This window comes from Lolium rigidum, chromosome 3 (assembly GCF_022539505.1).
Source record: "Lolium rigidum isolate FL_2022 chromosome 3, APGP_CSIRO_Lrig_0.1, whole genome shotgun sequence".
Lineage (NCBI taxonomy): Eukaryota > Viridiplantae > Streptophyta > Magnoliopsida > Poales > Poaceae > Lolium > Lolium rigidum.
In genome coordinates this window covers 374907257-374924603 of record NC_061510.1, presented here as the reverse complement: position 1 = coordinate 374924603, position 17347 = coordinate 374907257, and the positions used below count along the sequence as shown (strand labels likewise).

At 42.4% G+C, this 17347-nt stretch overlaps 1 protein-coding gene across 1 annotated transcript; it reads right to left on the bottom strand.

Moving 5' to 3' along the window:
* LOC124704330 (protein SPIRRIG) lies at positions 1-16332 on the bottom strand. Its single transcript, XM_047236584.1, has 19 exons — positions 16097-16332; positions 14939-15008; positions 14759-14844; positions 14505-14640; positions 14366-14422; positions 13384-13557; positions 12947-13138; positions 12800-12865; positions 12346-12460; positions 11078-12207; positions 10160-10862; positions 9965-10067; positions 8786-9876; positions 7045-8695; positions 3951-6971; positions 2769-3077; positions 2353-2659; positions 2128-2274; positions 1-1756 (listed from the first exon to the last, which is right to left on the bottom strand). The coding sequence occupies exons 1-19, from the start codon at positions 16300-16302 to the stop codon at positions 590-592; spliced, it is 10731 nt and encodes a 3576-aa protein (XP_047092540.1). The 5' UTR covers positions 16303-16332; the 3' UTR covers positions 1-589.
* Positions 16333-17347: the final 1015 nt, after the last annotated feature.

Sequence of the window (17347 nt, the reverse complement as noted above, 5' to 3'; positions counted from 1 at the left end):
TTTGGCGGACAAAATCTCTTGCATGTATGTGCAATGATCTCAAGTGAACAGAAGGGTGCTCAAATTACACCTAGTCAATGAATGAACAACACCACTTCTCGGGGGATAAAAAGAAAAACTAAAGAAAAAAGAACCTAACACCACTTCCCTTGCATCCATCCCCAAACAAAAGCATAGTGACAATACAACATCATCGTCCAACCCAACCAGCAACCATCCCCTACCAAAACATCCTATACACACTTTACAAACACTGGCCTCTACCCCCATGGAACTCTTTCTCCTGAAAAAATACAAGAGCAGGAGGTAGAACCAGCACATAATGCACAGTATAAGATTATATTGTCAGCACAACGATGCCTCGATCGCCTCATTCGCTTCTTCCCCCTTTCAATGTGTTTCAGTTGTATTTGGCCTTACATCATCCAATGGCCTGCGCGTCGAGAGGGGTCTCCATATGGCACGTTTCTGCAAGCCGAGCCCAACCCTGTGCTCTTGTTGTCAGCACAAGCAGATGCTTGTCAGTTTACCAGATATAATCTAATCAATTGCTTTCGATATGTGCAGGTGAATCCTGATTTCTCTATTGCTATGAACCCTTAAAGCTGTCATCTTTCAGTGACCATGAAAACAAGCGACCACTGGCATCCCCGCTCAGAAGCTGCTTCAGGTCGGGTGTTAGACAAAGGGCAGTGACCGGGTGCTTGTGTGACTTGAGAACCTTCTGAAGGAGTAGCCTGTATTCCAGTGTCTGGCCATTCAGGCCCGGCCCTCCAAAGGTGGTTGTCGGCGATTTGTTTTTGCTGTCTGCTGCTTCATCAGACGTGCAGTGAACCATCTTCCATACCTTGACAGCACCACTTTGGTGACCTGTCACGTACCAGTTTGTATCCTGCCAGTCTGAGTGTGTGGTGCTCGCCACTGACAAGATGAGATCAGAAGGAAGCTGAGAGGTGTTCACCACAGCAAGACAGTCTCCGTTGACGGTCCAAACAGCAAAAAGAACACCGGCACCAGTCAGAATCTCACCAGTGAGGTTGTTTACATGCAACGCAGACACTGATGCTGGGAACTTAGGTAGCTGCTTCACAAATACAAGGCTTGTCAGGTCCCACAAGATGACGGAACAGTCATCAGAGCCTGAGACAATTAACGAGTAAGGCTGGCTGACATAGACACATGTTATTTTGGCCGTGTGAGCACACAGGGCTTTCTCCATTCTCAAGAGACGACGAATGCCATCTTTGACAAATCTCCATACCGCGACTACTCCGTCATCACCACCTGTGGTGAGAATGTTGCCATCATGGCTCACTCCAGTGCACTGTATCTGACTACCACCATGAAGGTTCTCATGTGTTGATTGAAGTCTATCCTGATCATAGGTCAATATTCTCAAACTGCGGTCAGGAAATCCCCATGAGATGTACTCATTATAAGTTACTGGTTTGAGCAGGCTGTTTGCTGCAGCAATTAGGATCTTATCATTGTAGCTCACAATCTGGGACACTGCTGATGCAGTTTTTCGAATTTCTTGGTGTGTAAGATAAGCGCTGTAGCGTAGAGGATGAGGAGGAACTTTCCTATCGGTCCGTCGCTGTGGATGGGCTTTTTGGAATAACTGTTTGGGGGTCTGTCCGAAATGATTGATCTGTGCCAGTATCGAAGCCTTCATTGTAGGATCTGATACTGCATCTATATCAACATTGCCTTCATATGTGTAGTGATAGAAAACATTGACGGCATCTTCAGCTGCCTGCCATACACAAAAGAAAATAGCCATTAGAAATCCAGCTAGTCAACAGGAGTAACAGTCAGAAAGTGAAATATGGAACACCCTGTTTCAGATTACAAATCACTCCCTCAGTTCACACAACAGGTTACTGTTTGCAAATACAAAATAAGTTCTCTACCAATATGGCCGCATAACACCATTGAAATCAATGGTCAAAATTACATCTCAGGTTCCATGGTAAACAAAAAATTTATCCAGCTTTCCTATAACAGAGACGATATGCCTGATTTAACCATAAACGTATTTGTGTTGTGTTGTCACACTGATGGAAGTGGCAACATTATTAGGGCCAAGAGGAAACAGAAATTGCAGAGATCTGAGAAGATATATACCTTTCCTCTCTGCTTATATCCAAAAATAAGATCAATCCAGTGATGCAGATTCTCAGATACGAAGTCTGATTCCAGGGCTTCCCGGTGTTTCCTAATGAATTCTCGGGTGCTACCTTTAGCCCAAGGTGGCAAAACAACATCACCGACCTGCAACAAAGATGAAATTTGGTTAGGGCATTATCAGTACACCCAGCGCAAAAATATTTCACTTATGTGGAAGTATACCTTCTCTCCTGATTGTTTTTCCCCCAGGTCCAGATTAAATCGGTTTTCCAAAAACTCAGGCAAATAATAGAACTCCGGAATGAGTTCCTTCACATCTGATGTGTTGCTCTTACCAGCAGCGCTTGACCATGTATCTCTCACACTATTGAATAACCGGTCTGCATGGTCAAATTGTCCACCCTGCAATTTCTGGTTTTCCATGCTGAAGGGAGGAAGCCTTAAGAGATAGAAAAGGACAATCCCAGCACTTGAATAATGAGAACCATAATGGAACTTTGGTACATCAGGATCATCCCAGCTATCATATCTGAAAGAACCGCGAGAGATTATTCAATTGTGTTAGATGTTTAGAAACACTGAAGACAGTAGGGGGTTCTCAATTAAAAAAGAAACAAAAGGGTGTTAAATAGACAAACCTCTTGCGGAATTCCTCTTCTCCTCCCTCTGTTTGACATCCCATTGGTTTATCAAGCTTACGAAACGTCTGCGGGTTTGTCAGATCTAAGGTATCACTGTTGTAATCTGCAAGAACCCATGGAAATACTGGGTACTGTGTAAGGTCACTATACCCTCGACCAGCAAGTGTATTTAAATGCATCAGATACTGGAAGTTGGAAATTTCTCCACTTTGCCACCGTTTGGAGAACGACTTTGCCATGATTTTGAAAAGACGGCTCCCCTCACCACTGTCCTGTTTAGAGGAAGCTGATATTGTCGTATCCAACCTGCAAAAAGTCATGTTTTTGTGTATTATTATCAAGTTCCTGTACTCAAACATCCTAATGGTAAGTAAGAGTGATAACTGAAAGCATTAAAATGCTAAATTATACAACTTAAGCTAAAATCCTTTGACTGTTTCCCGAGCTATTATAAGAAACCATGTATTAGGTAAATAGATAGCCAAAAAGCTCTGGTGAATTAACAAAGCCTTTCATATTTATATCATGCAGCCTGAAATGCACATCTATCTACAAATTTACGCTTTTAATCACAACCTGTATCCAACAGAGGCAATAAGAACATTTGGAACTCTGTGACTGCTATACCAAGAGTTCCCAATCAAGGACCCAGATCTTGCAAATTTACATGGTTTTACAGCTGCCTGACAGGTTTTGACCGCATAGGCCCACTTGTCATGTTATGTTACCAAGAATACTATTTATTATGCTACTAAAAAAATAATTCGATATATATCAATATTTGGTAAAAAACACTAGCCAGTTCCCAGCCCAATCGTGTTTGAAAAGTTATTAAACCTACCATGCTAACCAAGGAAACACAGGAACCGGTAGTGACCATTTTTCTGGGCATCAATTCCAAGATGATTTCTAACCTACAGGCCTAAATACTGAAATCACAGAAAAAAAAACTAAAATGCTGAAACATGGGTGCCACTTCCCCAGGAGGAGGATATGAACTGACCTATGACCTTTCATGCCACTATAGCTACAATGATTCTTTTTTGTACAGACCCCTACTTCGTTGTTTGTAACTAATTTCAGTTGTACTACCTAGTAAGAACTATGAAGTGATCAAATAAGCAATTGTGCAACGAATTAAATGTGTGTATGTAACTGCAAAGGATTAAGAATACAAACATGCTATTCCGCGGGAGGTTCATGCCAATCAGAATTTTGAAAACTTCCTCCCTCTCCTTTTTGTGGAAAACTAAAAGCTCATTGCATCCATCCATACTGAAAATCTCGATTGCAACAGGACGAAGCTGGTAGTCACGTTTCAGGAGCTCATGGACACTGTCAAGCTTCCACATGTGCCATGGATGAGGCAGGTTACTGCTACTGCAAAGTTTTTCCTTACCCCAAGCACCTCCATTGTATGCCCATGCTCTGCCACCAAGTGAAATATTTGCAGTTGCACCCCATGGTGCAGGTGATTTCTGCTGGGAATCAATGCTTCCCATTATATCCTTTTTCACACCTAAAGCCTGATCGATGACAGAGAGCTCATCTTGATCACCCTTTTCGCAAATGCAATTGGAATCATCAATGTAAAAGTTCTCGATGATATATAAGCAAAGCTCCCCAATTAGAAATATCCCGTCGTGCTTGTCAAGACCAGCAACACGTTCACAATTGTATTTATGCCTAATCTTTTCAGAAGGTTCCAGATAAGGTCTGATGAGATATTCTCCATTGTCAAGCAACTCCTTTTCCGATTTATCCTCTGAGGTTCTTGTATCAGTACCTTTAACTGAAGGTGGTTGTCTTGGTGAATTAAACTCAGATTTACCTTGGGCACTCTCTGACATGTGATAAGAAAAGGAACTTGATTTTGCTCCGAAATCATTCGCAGAGTGAAGACTCTGCTCATTAATGCTGCTTTTATCATCAGTCCAGCCAACTGGAGGTGACATTGTGCTTCCTCCTTTGAATATGTCATCGTCCTCTTTGAAAGAAGTGAAATCAGCAGCATCAAGTTCCCTCTGCTCAGTTTCATAGGTCAAAAGATTCAATCCCGACATTGTATCTGACCCAGATGTCATCAACATGTCTCCATCCTCTTTCTTGGCCGCAGTAACATCATCAAACCCAAGACTGCAGGTTAGAACATTCTGAATAGTATCTAACTTAAATTTGGAGTTCTCAAGTTTCTTCCGCATTCTGTATGGTCCTTCAACTGCACATAGCTGCCATGCAGGTTCTGTGGATACTTGGCGAATGGGGAAAATACCTCTTTCATGTACAAGCTGTTGAACTTGACTCTGCCACTCACTTTCTCCATGCAATATCCACCCATATTTGTCTTGACGAATTGCTCTTAGCTCTGTCGACATCACATCACGGACCAAATCAAGATTATACCTCCGTTCATTTATCTGTTCCCAGAACCTTGCATCTAATTTTACAATTTCACGTGATTTCCGTCCCATCTCTTTCTTGCGCCTGACATCCATGCCTTTTATTCTGACCCCAGGAAATTTTGCTGAGCCAGTAATGTATTGAACCCACATTATCAAAGCACACTGATCTAGCACTTTACTAATTGTTTGCTGAGAATTCTGAAGCCACTCAAAAAACATTGATGTACTCCCAGTCAGTAATTTGTCAAGCCCTCCATGCAGGATGTCCGTTTGTTGCCCTTGGTTAGGCTTACAAACTAGCAGGTCCTCGAGAGATGGACGCCGGTGCACTACCAGGTATTTAAGTAAATCCACCGCTAAGTTTTGAGCACTTAATCTCTTGTCACGAAGAAGTGCCATCAGATTTATGCAGAAACAGCACATCAGATCAGTATCAACATTGCTTGGGCAAAGAACCAATCTCTTGTTGGCAATCAAAAGCTGAAGAATGGTGCAAATATCAACAGCATAATCTTCCTGGGGAGGTTTAGAAGCTAAATTTCTCCCTGTTTCCGTTAGGAAATCCAGATTTGCCAGCAGGTCATCTTCCCCGAGATTCTTTAGGAATGTTGGCAGGAAACAGTACATTATCATCCGGTTTGTGTTCTTCAATATGGCATGGATGTAGGGATCAAGTTGCCTGGTACCTCGAGCAATGGATAAAATACCTTTACCTGAAGGTACTGCGTCTTCAATACGGCCGTCTTGATTGGCAAGCTGTAACATTGACATCAAGAATTCTAGAGTTCGCAGTACACCGAGTGGGGTTGGAAAGCAGCCAATGTATACACGATCAACAATCAGCCAGCAAAGTGGTTCCAAGTTGACAGACCAGCGGCTCTTGTCGAGTTTCTTCCCATCTTCGTCGTCATCAAGCAAGAGTTTTCTTTCAAGGAAGTTCATCAGTCTGCTTAGACACAAGCCTTGAAAAACCAAAGCAGAATCAACATCTACAAACAGAGGCACAGACTCAAGAATGCTCTCAATAAAGAGTGTTGCTTTCAACTGTTCGGAGATAATATCAGCGAGGATTTGAGCAATGAAATCAAGGATGGCAGTGGCTCCAGCAGAGCAAGGGCCACCCCCATAACCTAAATCATCTATGTCAAGCAGAAGCTTGGAACTGATTGGGAAGAATGTGTTCACTGCAGGTGATCCATGAATGCTTGTCTTCAGATCAGGAGATGAATCAAGGTCCATCGCAGATATAGTTGAAGACATGGAAGGAGAGGCTGTTAGGTGTCTACCATCAGTATATGATCCTGAGCTACCAGCCCAAGAAGTGAATGGGGCCATGGGAGACGCAGTAGGGGTGCTTGCTGCTTTGTGAGTCGATCTCTCAGATAAAACAGGGGATCCAGTGTTAATCATAGAGACCGAGCTGGGCGAATCAGCTAGTTGGTGAGAATCACCCATGCCATTTGATCTCACAGCTGATAACTGTCCTTTATCATGAGCATTCTGAAACGCTTGGTTTGCTTCCCCATTGATAATCTTAGGGTTGAGCTCCTCATTGGGAGAGCTATCTGCTTTTACTTCACCATTATCAGAAGAGTTCTGCACGTCAGTGCTTCCTGAGCTGGTACTTTTATGCTCCTGAGGAAAACTTGCAACACTTAAAGTTTTTGCAGATCGTTCCTGATTCTGTGGCAAACATGAGAAGGTATCTTTTGAACTTTCATTGTCATCATCATTCATATTCTTCTCATCTGTTGTTGCAGTTGTTAGATCTTTTGCCATCTTCAGTGCACAATGGGACCTGTACAACAAAAGGAAGGTCAGTTTGAACATCCAGGACACCAGGTAACTTGATATATGCACATCATACCAACCTTGCACATGAGAAATATAGGTCAACACAACTTTCTAGGAATTCATGCCGCCTGCAAACAGCAGAGAATGGTGGGCACGTCTTTGCCAGATCAACCATGAACCGCAATATTGAAGTAGCAACAGCAGGTGCTGCTGCTTCACCACCCATTAATCTTGCGGCATATGTCTTATGCATCAGAGCTTCTCCTTGAAGATCTCCTCCCATGTCCGATGTTGCTTCCACAAGATCCGCAACCAAGGTGCCATTGAGGTGTGAAAGATTGTTATTCTGGTGTGCAAGCATAGACTTCATAATAAATGAATCAAATGTAGCTTTTGCCATTTCGATAACGGTATCCAATAGATCCACAAACTTCAGTTCTCCATAGTTTCCATCACTTGGCATAAGAGCATGAAAATCAAGCATGCGGACCTCCGGTACTCGAGGATAAACAGGCTTCCCAAAAACCAAACAGAAGATTATATAATATATTTCAGGAGAATCATAAAAGCTTGGAAGCACATGATTCAACCCTTGGAAACCGCCACTTGTACGAAATTTCAGAGCAAATGTAGTAGATGATGTAAGGCAAACTCCTAATAGAGTCGTGATCCATCTCATACTTGTCGGATGCACAGCTTCATCAAGGAAATATGTGACCAATCTAGATGAAACAACTTTATGCCATTGCTCCAGCAACTCTTCAGCATTTATTGTTACTTGTAGATCAATGAGCATTTCCAGTAACATATTCCTCACGATAATATGCTTTCCCATAGCTTCCCGGACAATCTGGCGGTTTGGCGTAAGTTCTGGAGGATCAAATGTCATGATTATGAATCTTACAACGAGCTCCAACTCAGAAGCAAGAAAACCATCCTCCAAGATGACACCAAGCAGCACAACTAGCTTCTCTAACACAGGAATTTCAACGTCACCACGTTGTAAAGTAACAAGAAGATGCTGCACAAGATTAATCCGACGCAATATTGTGAGATTGTGGCTCCTAAACCAATGCATTGATACCATCCTCTCAAGAAACCCAAGAAGAGTTATTTGTACTGATATAGGAGCACCAACCCATATAGTCCAGTCCAAGAGAACATGCTCAACCATATCAGCATTTGACAAGACTATGAACTCAGAAGTCTCACCAGCTAAGTCAGCATTTTCAAGCTCGGACAGATGGCTAAATGAATCTTTTTGAGCTGAAAAATCATCTAGATCTCCATGTGATCCACCAGAAGACACATCATCACCAAACTTGAGTAGGCTAAGTTCATCAAGACTGGCCTCTGGTGAGATTCCAGATGCATAGCTCGATGTTCGTTTTATATTTGATTTCTGTGGCTCGGGAAATGAAGCCTCACAGGCCGCGATCCGGAAGAAGATATCAAGAGATTGCATATCAAATAATGACATTCTCCTGTGCAGGAAAAGAGCAAGAAGATGGTAGCCCCTCAAGGCCTGCATGTCTTTCACATTTTGATGGCTCTGCTGAAGAGATAATGCAAGCAATTCCAGTGCCATATGCAACATATCCCTAGTTTCGGCAGCCTCAACAAGAGCAAGCACAACAGGCATTCCTCCGACAGTTTGAACAGTGTCACCAATTGTGCATTGATTACACACGTAAACATCACCACTTAGACGTCCATATCGTGGTATACCTGTCAATGTGAAGCGCTATTTCAATATTGACATACTCCAACGAAATGACAAAGATAAAACATAAATTAAATAATTGGAAGTTCACGCACCTCCTATTGGGGATGCAGCAGCAGAAGTTGGATCAACAAGGTTCAGCAAGGAAAGAGTCCCGGATGCACGAAAAGCATCTGAAGATGTTCCATCAAATGCAAATATTAGCTTCCTCCCAGACAATTGCAAGGAGAGATTTCTTAACCTTTCCATATCCCATACAATGCCACTGCTCTCAAGTCTAAAACTCCCTTGCTTCATTGAGCTATCAATGCGCTGGCTGCTTGATGGTACAGCTACTTCCACTTCTAATGAATCAAGAATCGCCATTACCTCCCCACCACAGGCTCGGTTAGGGACAAATCTCAGAAGATCACTGTCCTGGAACAATCCCCTGTAACCTTGTCCAAGAATATACATGAAACAAATGCTCCCTGGTGTCAAGACTTCCTCAAAAAGGTAACAACAGCGGAGCTGCCATGATAGGTCAGAAACTTTGCCACGGATAGCAGGTGTACCGAGTGTTACTTGCAAAGATTTACCAAAGGGGGATGGCGAGTATCCAAGCTTGCCAGTGTGCCTCAGCTTTCCATCAAGGTAAATGCTAGCTACGCTAGCTTGAAACAGGCCAGCTAATGCATTTGGTTTGCTATGAACAACTGCAAGATGATGCCATTTCCCCTCTCCCATTTCAATACCAGGAAATGACAATGAACTCGAATTGCTTGTGGCTATAGTAAAAACACCATTGTCATTGAGATAAAGTTCTGCATAAAACGTGTTCGCATCATCCACTGTACCCACAGAAAAGATGCGCAAAACTTGTCCACTCCGTTTACCATAAGCCCCTTTTAATGTTTTTTCTGTTTCCTTAGAATGGCTTTTAAAGAAGTTCCTAAACTGGAACCAACAAACGAAAGAGTATCCAGAAACAGGTGGCCATGTCCTTTCTCCTAATGACACCTGAATGGATGCATGGCCTGCTTTGCTCATGTCCATCTCAATGAAAGGGGCTAGAGATATATCTCCTTGTCTGACATCTTCCATTTGAATTAGCTTGTCCATCATATTAACAAAAAGATGACCTGAACGCTTAACTTTCAGCTGAAGTATATATCTCACAAGAAGTCTTAGTTCAGAAGAAGACAACCTGAAACAAAACAAAATGTAAGACAAAATCAAAGGACAAGAGCTAGTGCAACGAGATCAGCAATGGAATTTCACGTAGTATAACTGACCTGTAGGCACCTAGCACTTCAACAATTCTCAAAGCATGATTGAGAATAGGAGACGAACCCTCCAAAAATGGGTTGATTGTCTCAAGTAAAAGACCAACACAACCTGCATACCAAAAAGGGCAATAGAAACATAAGGGGACTCTCATCAACCAGAGTTACAAGAAAAGAAAGGGTAACAAGAACTTATGTCCATACCAACAGAAGTTAAATTCTCCTGGTTGAAGGGACCAGCATTTGCTAGCTTCTCAATAAATCTCAGCAACTCCAGTTGAACTTTAGGTGTAAATGTTAGCAAGGATCGGATCAATACGACAACTGCACTGGCATTATAGGCTCGTTCCCCATCAAGCCTTGGAAGTCCAAACGAGGTCGCAGATAAGAAACCTGGCTCGTCCTCTGAAGTTTCAGATGAGATGCTCTCTATCTGCAGGTTGCTGGTGGGAGGAAGAACAATCTCAAGTGCAAGCTCGAGCAAAAGTATGATAACTTGTTTTTCACAGTCCACACAAAGCAACCCAGACTCAGAGAGAAGATCATAGAAAGTGTGCGACGACAGGATTGTGTGCAGCCTTATCCTATTAACAGGATTGTTGCATACGGCAGCTGTCATAGCTCGCATCAGAAAACCAAAGATCTTCATGTGAGTAAACAAGGATGGTTCAGACTCCTCATTTTCACCTTCATTCTGGAAACTATGAAGTGTTGTAAGTAGCAGAGAAAAACCAGTGGCTTCTCCGAAAATTCTTTGTGCTGAACTGTTTGCCCCAAGAATACGCCACAAAGCACCGAATGTATCACACTTTGCATCATTGTCAAGCTTGCACTGAGAACCCAGTGAGGTTGATACCATCCCACTCTTCAAGATTTCAATTAGTGATCCTATTTCTTCTGGATGAGCCTGAAAAGAGCAAGTTTTCACATGTTAAAGAAATCACAGTTCACCTGGCATGCTGCTAGAGTTCACTTATATAGCACACAGTTGAAACAAACAAGTCACGTGGTAAGCAAAGGTGCTTAAAACTTGTGTGTGTGTGCTCCCCTTAGGCCCAAAAAACTTAGGACCCTAAAATAAAATGATTCCAGATGGAGAAAAAAAAAGGCAAGAGCACAAACCTGAAGAGAATCTTCAATTATCAGGCATGACAATAGCCGTAGCACGCCAGATCTGTGGCTTTCAGATACCAAGAAAGGAAGAATGGTGTTGACTCCGTTGGAAGATCGGAACGATTGCTGGTTAGTCTCGGCTCTCTTCAGCAGATAAAAAAGGCAATCCCAGGCAACAGTAATTGTACCTTCATGATCAAACATGGGAAATTTTGTGGAACCAGAAGCCATTAACTTCGGTGAAAGAATGGAGTCTTTGTTGTCCACAGTTTTCTGAAAATCATCTGTGTTAGGCTTAATCTCTGGAGAGTAAAAGATCTTGCTTTGCTGCTCGTCTCCAGAGAAAAGCTTGTTTTGTTTCAAGTCATCCAACAATGCTCCCAGAACTCCAACTTCCCTGAGAACTTTTTTGTACTGCTGATCAAAGGAGAGGAGCTTTATGAAGAAAGAGAGTACTGTATGCTTAAGACTGGTTGAAATTGGTTGCTGCAATAAGCAACAGAGTGATAACAATTCCTGCTCCGGAATGCAGTTTACAACAGTAACTGCATACTCTAGAATTTTTAAGATGACCTCTTGAAGTGCTGCAGGGAAACCGCCCATATTTAGGATGAAAAGTGGGACAGTTCGCAGTTGTTGACACAGCTTGTAGTTTTCAAGATGGCTCGAGAAAATCTTGAACATTCTATTGAGAACTTCAGCTTGTACTTCCAAGTTGTCTGCCTTCAGAAAAATGTCCTGTAGCATCTGAATAGCTTCAAGATCTTTTACCTTGGGACTACTAATTTCCAAAACATCGTCTGAAAACTTCTCGGCTGAGGGAGTCCGGCTTCTGCTGTGACCTGTTCCCTTCCCATGAGAAGATTTCATACTTTTACCAACAAAATCTTCAGAGGGTCCAGTTTGCGACAAATTTACAAGAACATCAAGCAACCGCGACAGTTGAGGTGAAAGGTCACATGGAAATCTATCTTGTTCTAATCTGTGGGATGGATCCGATCCATCCTCTTCGGATACTATGGTCAATGATTGCTGAGCCTGAATTTTGTGTAAGCTGCATAGTGTAAGAGCAAACTGGACAAGGAACTGGTAACCATGAGCATTATGTATGTCTTCCCTGAGCCTAATAGATCCAGCCTCTGCAATTTCAACGGAAAGTCGCAATATTAGCGCGCAGCAAAACTGAACATTTTGTAAACAATGAGAATTTTGAATCAACCCATCTATTCTATTATTGGAAGAGACACGTGGGAATGGTAAAAAGTCTATTGATTTACCAGGCCTGTAGGATAGCTCAACGCATTCCAGTAACAAATCCACAATGCCCATGGTGTAAGCAGCATCACCACTTTGAGGTTTGAAATCTTTCACGGCCATAAGGAGTACTTTAATCTAAAAGGCATAATCAATAATGTGTCAATAGAGTAATCAGGAATATCTGCAAAAGAATAAATGTAACAATGCATGCACACACATACACCAAAAAATGTAATTATCTATTGTAGATGCTTCAGTAAAGTATTGTATTCTTGAAGAGTTCTATCATTTGCCATGAAATATCAGTACAAAACAGCAGGTTTCAGCTAGAGATTTAAATCAGGACTAAATGACTGAGGACACTTTTTTACATGGTATTTGGTGGCAATGAGCCATTTAAAATGAACTAGTCCACAACGACAGAACAACAAAATTGGAATACTTCCATCCACTTTGAAGAGATAAAGAAAGTACCAACTGATGCTTCCTTATGTACTTTGCAGAAGTCCCATTGTCATTTGCGAGAAGAAGACCAAGAACCTGTTTGGTTGTGAATTTACATTTAGTAACATGTCATCTGAGAGGAAAATCTATAGATAATGCTGCATCATATCGACTTGCCTGCATCGCATGGCGATGAAGCTGAATTGTGTGGAGAGGAACAAGACCCTCCCTGAACTGAGAAAATACAGACACTGAACCATTTGCAACCATGTGGAATAGAAGCTGTAGAGCATCATCTTCAACTAAACTTGGTGCAGCAGATGAATGGCTCGCTAGTGCCTTCATTATATGCACCACACTTCCCTCAATCTTCATAGAATAAGAACAAGAAATGAAGTCCAAACCAAAATTGAAGATGACAAATGAAAGTAATAAATTGGATAATCATATCACGTTTTTGAACATAAAGCAAAGGACTTGTAATGACCTTAAGAACATTCAAGAGGACAATACCCAAAGTACAGCAATACAAGTTAACAAGCTATGATTTAGCCCCAGCATATGTCCACAACTACGAAATCTTGCAAAGGAAGTCCTCTGTCTATGGGAATTACCTCAAGCCGGCGAGATTGCATCGGACCCCAATCTTTATTCTTCTCACTTGTTGATCCTTCTCTCCCAACAGGTAAAATTTTTTTGCAGGATTCATCAGAACTCAATAGGGAATTGAGGATATATATCAGGCAGCACAAAATACCAGAGTCCAACAAAGGCTGCTTATCAATAGTCTGCAACAAAGAAATTAAACATGAAATGCAAGTTGCTCTGAGCATTTGGCACATGCTGTTTTATTATAAATTTGAAATACCAGACCTCAGCTTTGGAAGACCTTATTCCAGCTAAGTTTTTTTTATCAGAAAGATAAGCCTGTTCTTTCATACTATTTAATTCATGCTACAATTTTGAATACACTGTAGAAGTTAAAACTGGAAACTAGAATGTTGTTTTTGTTACATTAATCTATGCGATTGTACTGGAACAGCGATATAATACCAAACATTAAGCTTGGTTACTTATTGTTTAGCAATATGACGCCCTTCAAAACATCCACTGGCAAATATTAGAAAAGAAAAACATTGGCAAAATAATGAAGTGGCGCCATAGAGTACAACAGTATAAAGCATTGTTTTGACAATGTTTGCAGTAACAGGGATGAGCTTCTTTTTACTTCAAACTTAGAATCATTTTCAATCCCCCACCCAATAGCTCAGACAGTGCACTGACAGATAGACAAAGTAACAATCCAATTTTCTGCTAAAAACAGCATTGCAAAGGGAAATAGACACATTATCAGTAGCTGCTAGCATTATAGTAAAGTTTAAATGATTTGGTATGACACATGTGATGATATTCGTGTCAACAACAAACTGCATCGAAATCTCTACCACCTAACATTAGCTGTTAAAGCCTTACGCGGACTGCAATACCAGTCACTATCAAACTGAACACCATATGAACACACAGATCGCAAGAAATAAAATACAAATGGAAAACAGAACAGTATCTCAGTATCTTAACAAAAGGAACTGCACAAACCTCTGTCACGAGAACTTCGACTGCATATAACAAGTTTGAACCTGGACATATGCCAAGCTGGATCATGGAAACGAGTTGTCAGAGTGTATGGTCACCTGAAGTCTTGAAAATGCACCATATAAACATAATGAAGACAAACCTCTGTGATCTCAGAAAAGAAGCCAATGACATCATCAACATGCAACGATCTTCCTTTGCTGTGGATTCTTAGTTTCTCCACATCAGTAACAAAAGCCCTTCCAATAACGAAAGCAAAAACATGTGCTTCTACTAACCTGTAGCAATCATGAGAAAGGCTATCAATAAAAAGATGCACTGAGAATTCTCGCATACAGAAAGCTCGTTAACAACAAAGCAATGTGAAATAGAATCTGAAAGTATAGAAAGTCATACTTTGCAACTAATTGAGCTACACTAGACTGCTGCTTCACTAGTCTACAGAAGACATCTACTGCCAAATTTAAGGCCCTTTCTTTCTCCTGCGCAGAGAAATAAAAAAAAAAACAAGTGTTAGGGTAAGAAACTAGCGAGATGTTCTAGCCGTATGGTGACAAAATGGAAGAAGCAAGATACCTTTTCAGAGCTGGAAGAGCGGAATTCTTCCCAGAACCTTCTGAAGTCTGACTCCAGTTCATTTTTTCCCCTGCAGTTACAAGAGGAAGAATTACTAAGAATGGCAGTATGTAGTACAACCCATATATCTTTTGCAGAAAAAAGATAATTATTCATTTCAAGCAGCAGAACCAAATTCCTCAACAATATTTCAAATGAAGGACCGCATTGCTTCTTTCACTGCTTTAAGGTAGAATTCATGCATCAGAATCATACTATGTGGAAGTGTGGCACTACGCATACACACAGCAATTACCTGCAGAGGTTAAAGGCAAGTCTAAAAGGTAAAAGAGAGAACTATTATATCTAACAGGTAAATCTACACTGCACAAACCTCTGACACAGGTCAGATAGTATCTTAACAAAAGGTCCTGATGCTATCCCTGTTTCACATAGTGCATAGCAATCAGACTATTCACCCCTTACCAACAGGTTACCCAGTGGTAATTCATAGCAGCCTTCATTAGAAGGGGTCACAGAGAATGCTAACCATCCTGTTGGAATATATCGATCTAATAGTTGAAGCTTGTTTCCAGTGGAAACACGAGCATAACTCTAGCAAGACAATTCTCACCATCTTAAAGCCAGAACATAGTGGCATATAGGTAATGTGAACATTCCAGTATATGGAGCTGGCCTCAATCGTAACAGCAAGTAAAACATTCCAAGTTTTCTCTACTGAAACGAATGGGGCAAACTGGCATGGTGATAGACTAGAGACGTATTGGAAACCATGGATTGACCATGCAGCTAACGGTTCTTACAACCCCCATCTCAGCTCAACATCATGGGCAAGACAAAACCAAAGGAACGAAAAAAAAGCTGCAGCAGCTGATATACCGTGAGCTTGAGCTAGAAACGTGATTAGGTGAATCAATCCGCGGGGTAGAAAATGGTAATCTAATGCCCAATCCCGCATCTACCAACTAAATCTCCAGAGGAGGAGAGGGAAACGCGTAGAGAGATGAAGGGGGGAAAACAAGCATCCCCCGATCGAAAGCTCCCTGAATCCAAATCCGATCGCCATTGCCCGGCCGGGAAAACGAGCGCGGGCAGGAGATCGCGTGGGCAGGACCAGGGGCGGTCGGCAGTAAATGGTTGATTCGGCGTGGGACCCACCTGGTTGCGGCGGAGGAGGGCGAGTAGCCGTCGAAGGGTTCGTCGGCGGGCCCGCTGCCCCCGCTGGTGGACGCGGAGCTGAGGCGCGGGGTGGCGGCGTCGGCGTGGTCGCTGTGCTGGCTGAGCGGGGACGCCGGGGCGGGCGGCGGCGGCGGCGGCGGCTGGCCAGCGAAGACGACCTTACTGAGCAATGTGGACCATTTCATTGTGCCGGCCCCTCATCCGCCGCGCAGATCCCGGCCGGATCCCGCCGATTCGCCGGAATTCCGACGCCGATCCCGCCCTCCCCCCTCGCTCTCCTCCAAGAAATGGTTTTTTTTTCTCTCTCTCGCTATTGTTCTTCCCCCTTGGTGGCCTGCTGCGTGCGAGCCTGCTCCCTCTCCGCCTCCTCTCGTCGCCTCTCCTGCCTGCCTGCCTCCGGCTCCTATTTTTGTTTCCTCTTCTTTCTTTCCTCTTTTTTCTTTCCCCTTTTTCTTTCCTTGTTTTCTCTCTCACGCGCCTTCTCTCTCTTCTTCCTCCTCTCTCTTTCTTGTGTGATGAGTTTTGTATTGCGACCGTGTCTTCTCTGTTTGGTCTGGTCGTTGCTTGCTTGCTTCCGCAACGATTATCACTTTTCTTGTCTAAAACAAAATACTACAAAGATAGAAAAAACTGCAGGTAACATCGTTAACCACTGCTAACCCTCTCTGACTTTGTCTGTGTTTTACTTTAATCCTTGCGACTTCTGCCTGACGTGCACTGTGAGGATGGCAACCTCGTGTTTGGTGGGTGTGGAAATTAGACTAGTGCGCTAAAATGCACTAAAAAGAGGAAATTGCTAGGCAGCATGTTGGTGCCTCTCCTATCAAGATTTTTCCTGGATTATGCACTCATAACTTAGTTCTTATAACTGTTTGGTGCACACAAAAAGAATATTACACAGTTGGTGAAATGTAAATAAAACATAGAGCTTTCAAAGAAAAAACATAGATAGCCCGAGCGGAAGAGAGAGAAAAAAAGACGGGAAAGAATGAAATACCTTAGAGAAACCAAGTGGCTAAGAGGCCGCAACGAACTAGTCGGACGCGGCGAGATTTTAGGCACTATGGCTTGATGTTGCCTAGGTTTTGAATTTAGGGTCCGTTACTATTGACGGAGAAAAGGAAACCATAGAATGGTTGTTTTGTGTCTGCCTACCATCTTCGTCGACCACATCGGATCCGTAGACTAAAGATCAAGGCATGCGCAAACCAACCAGTATGGATCCACTAT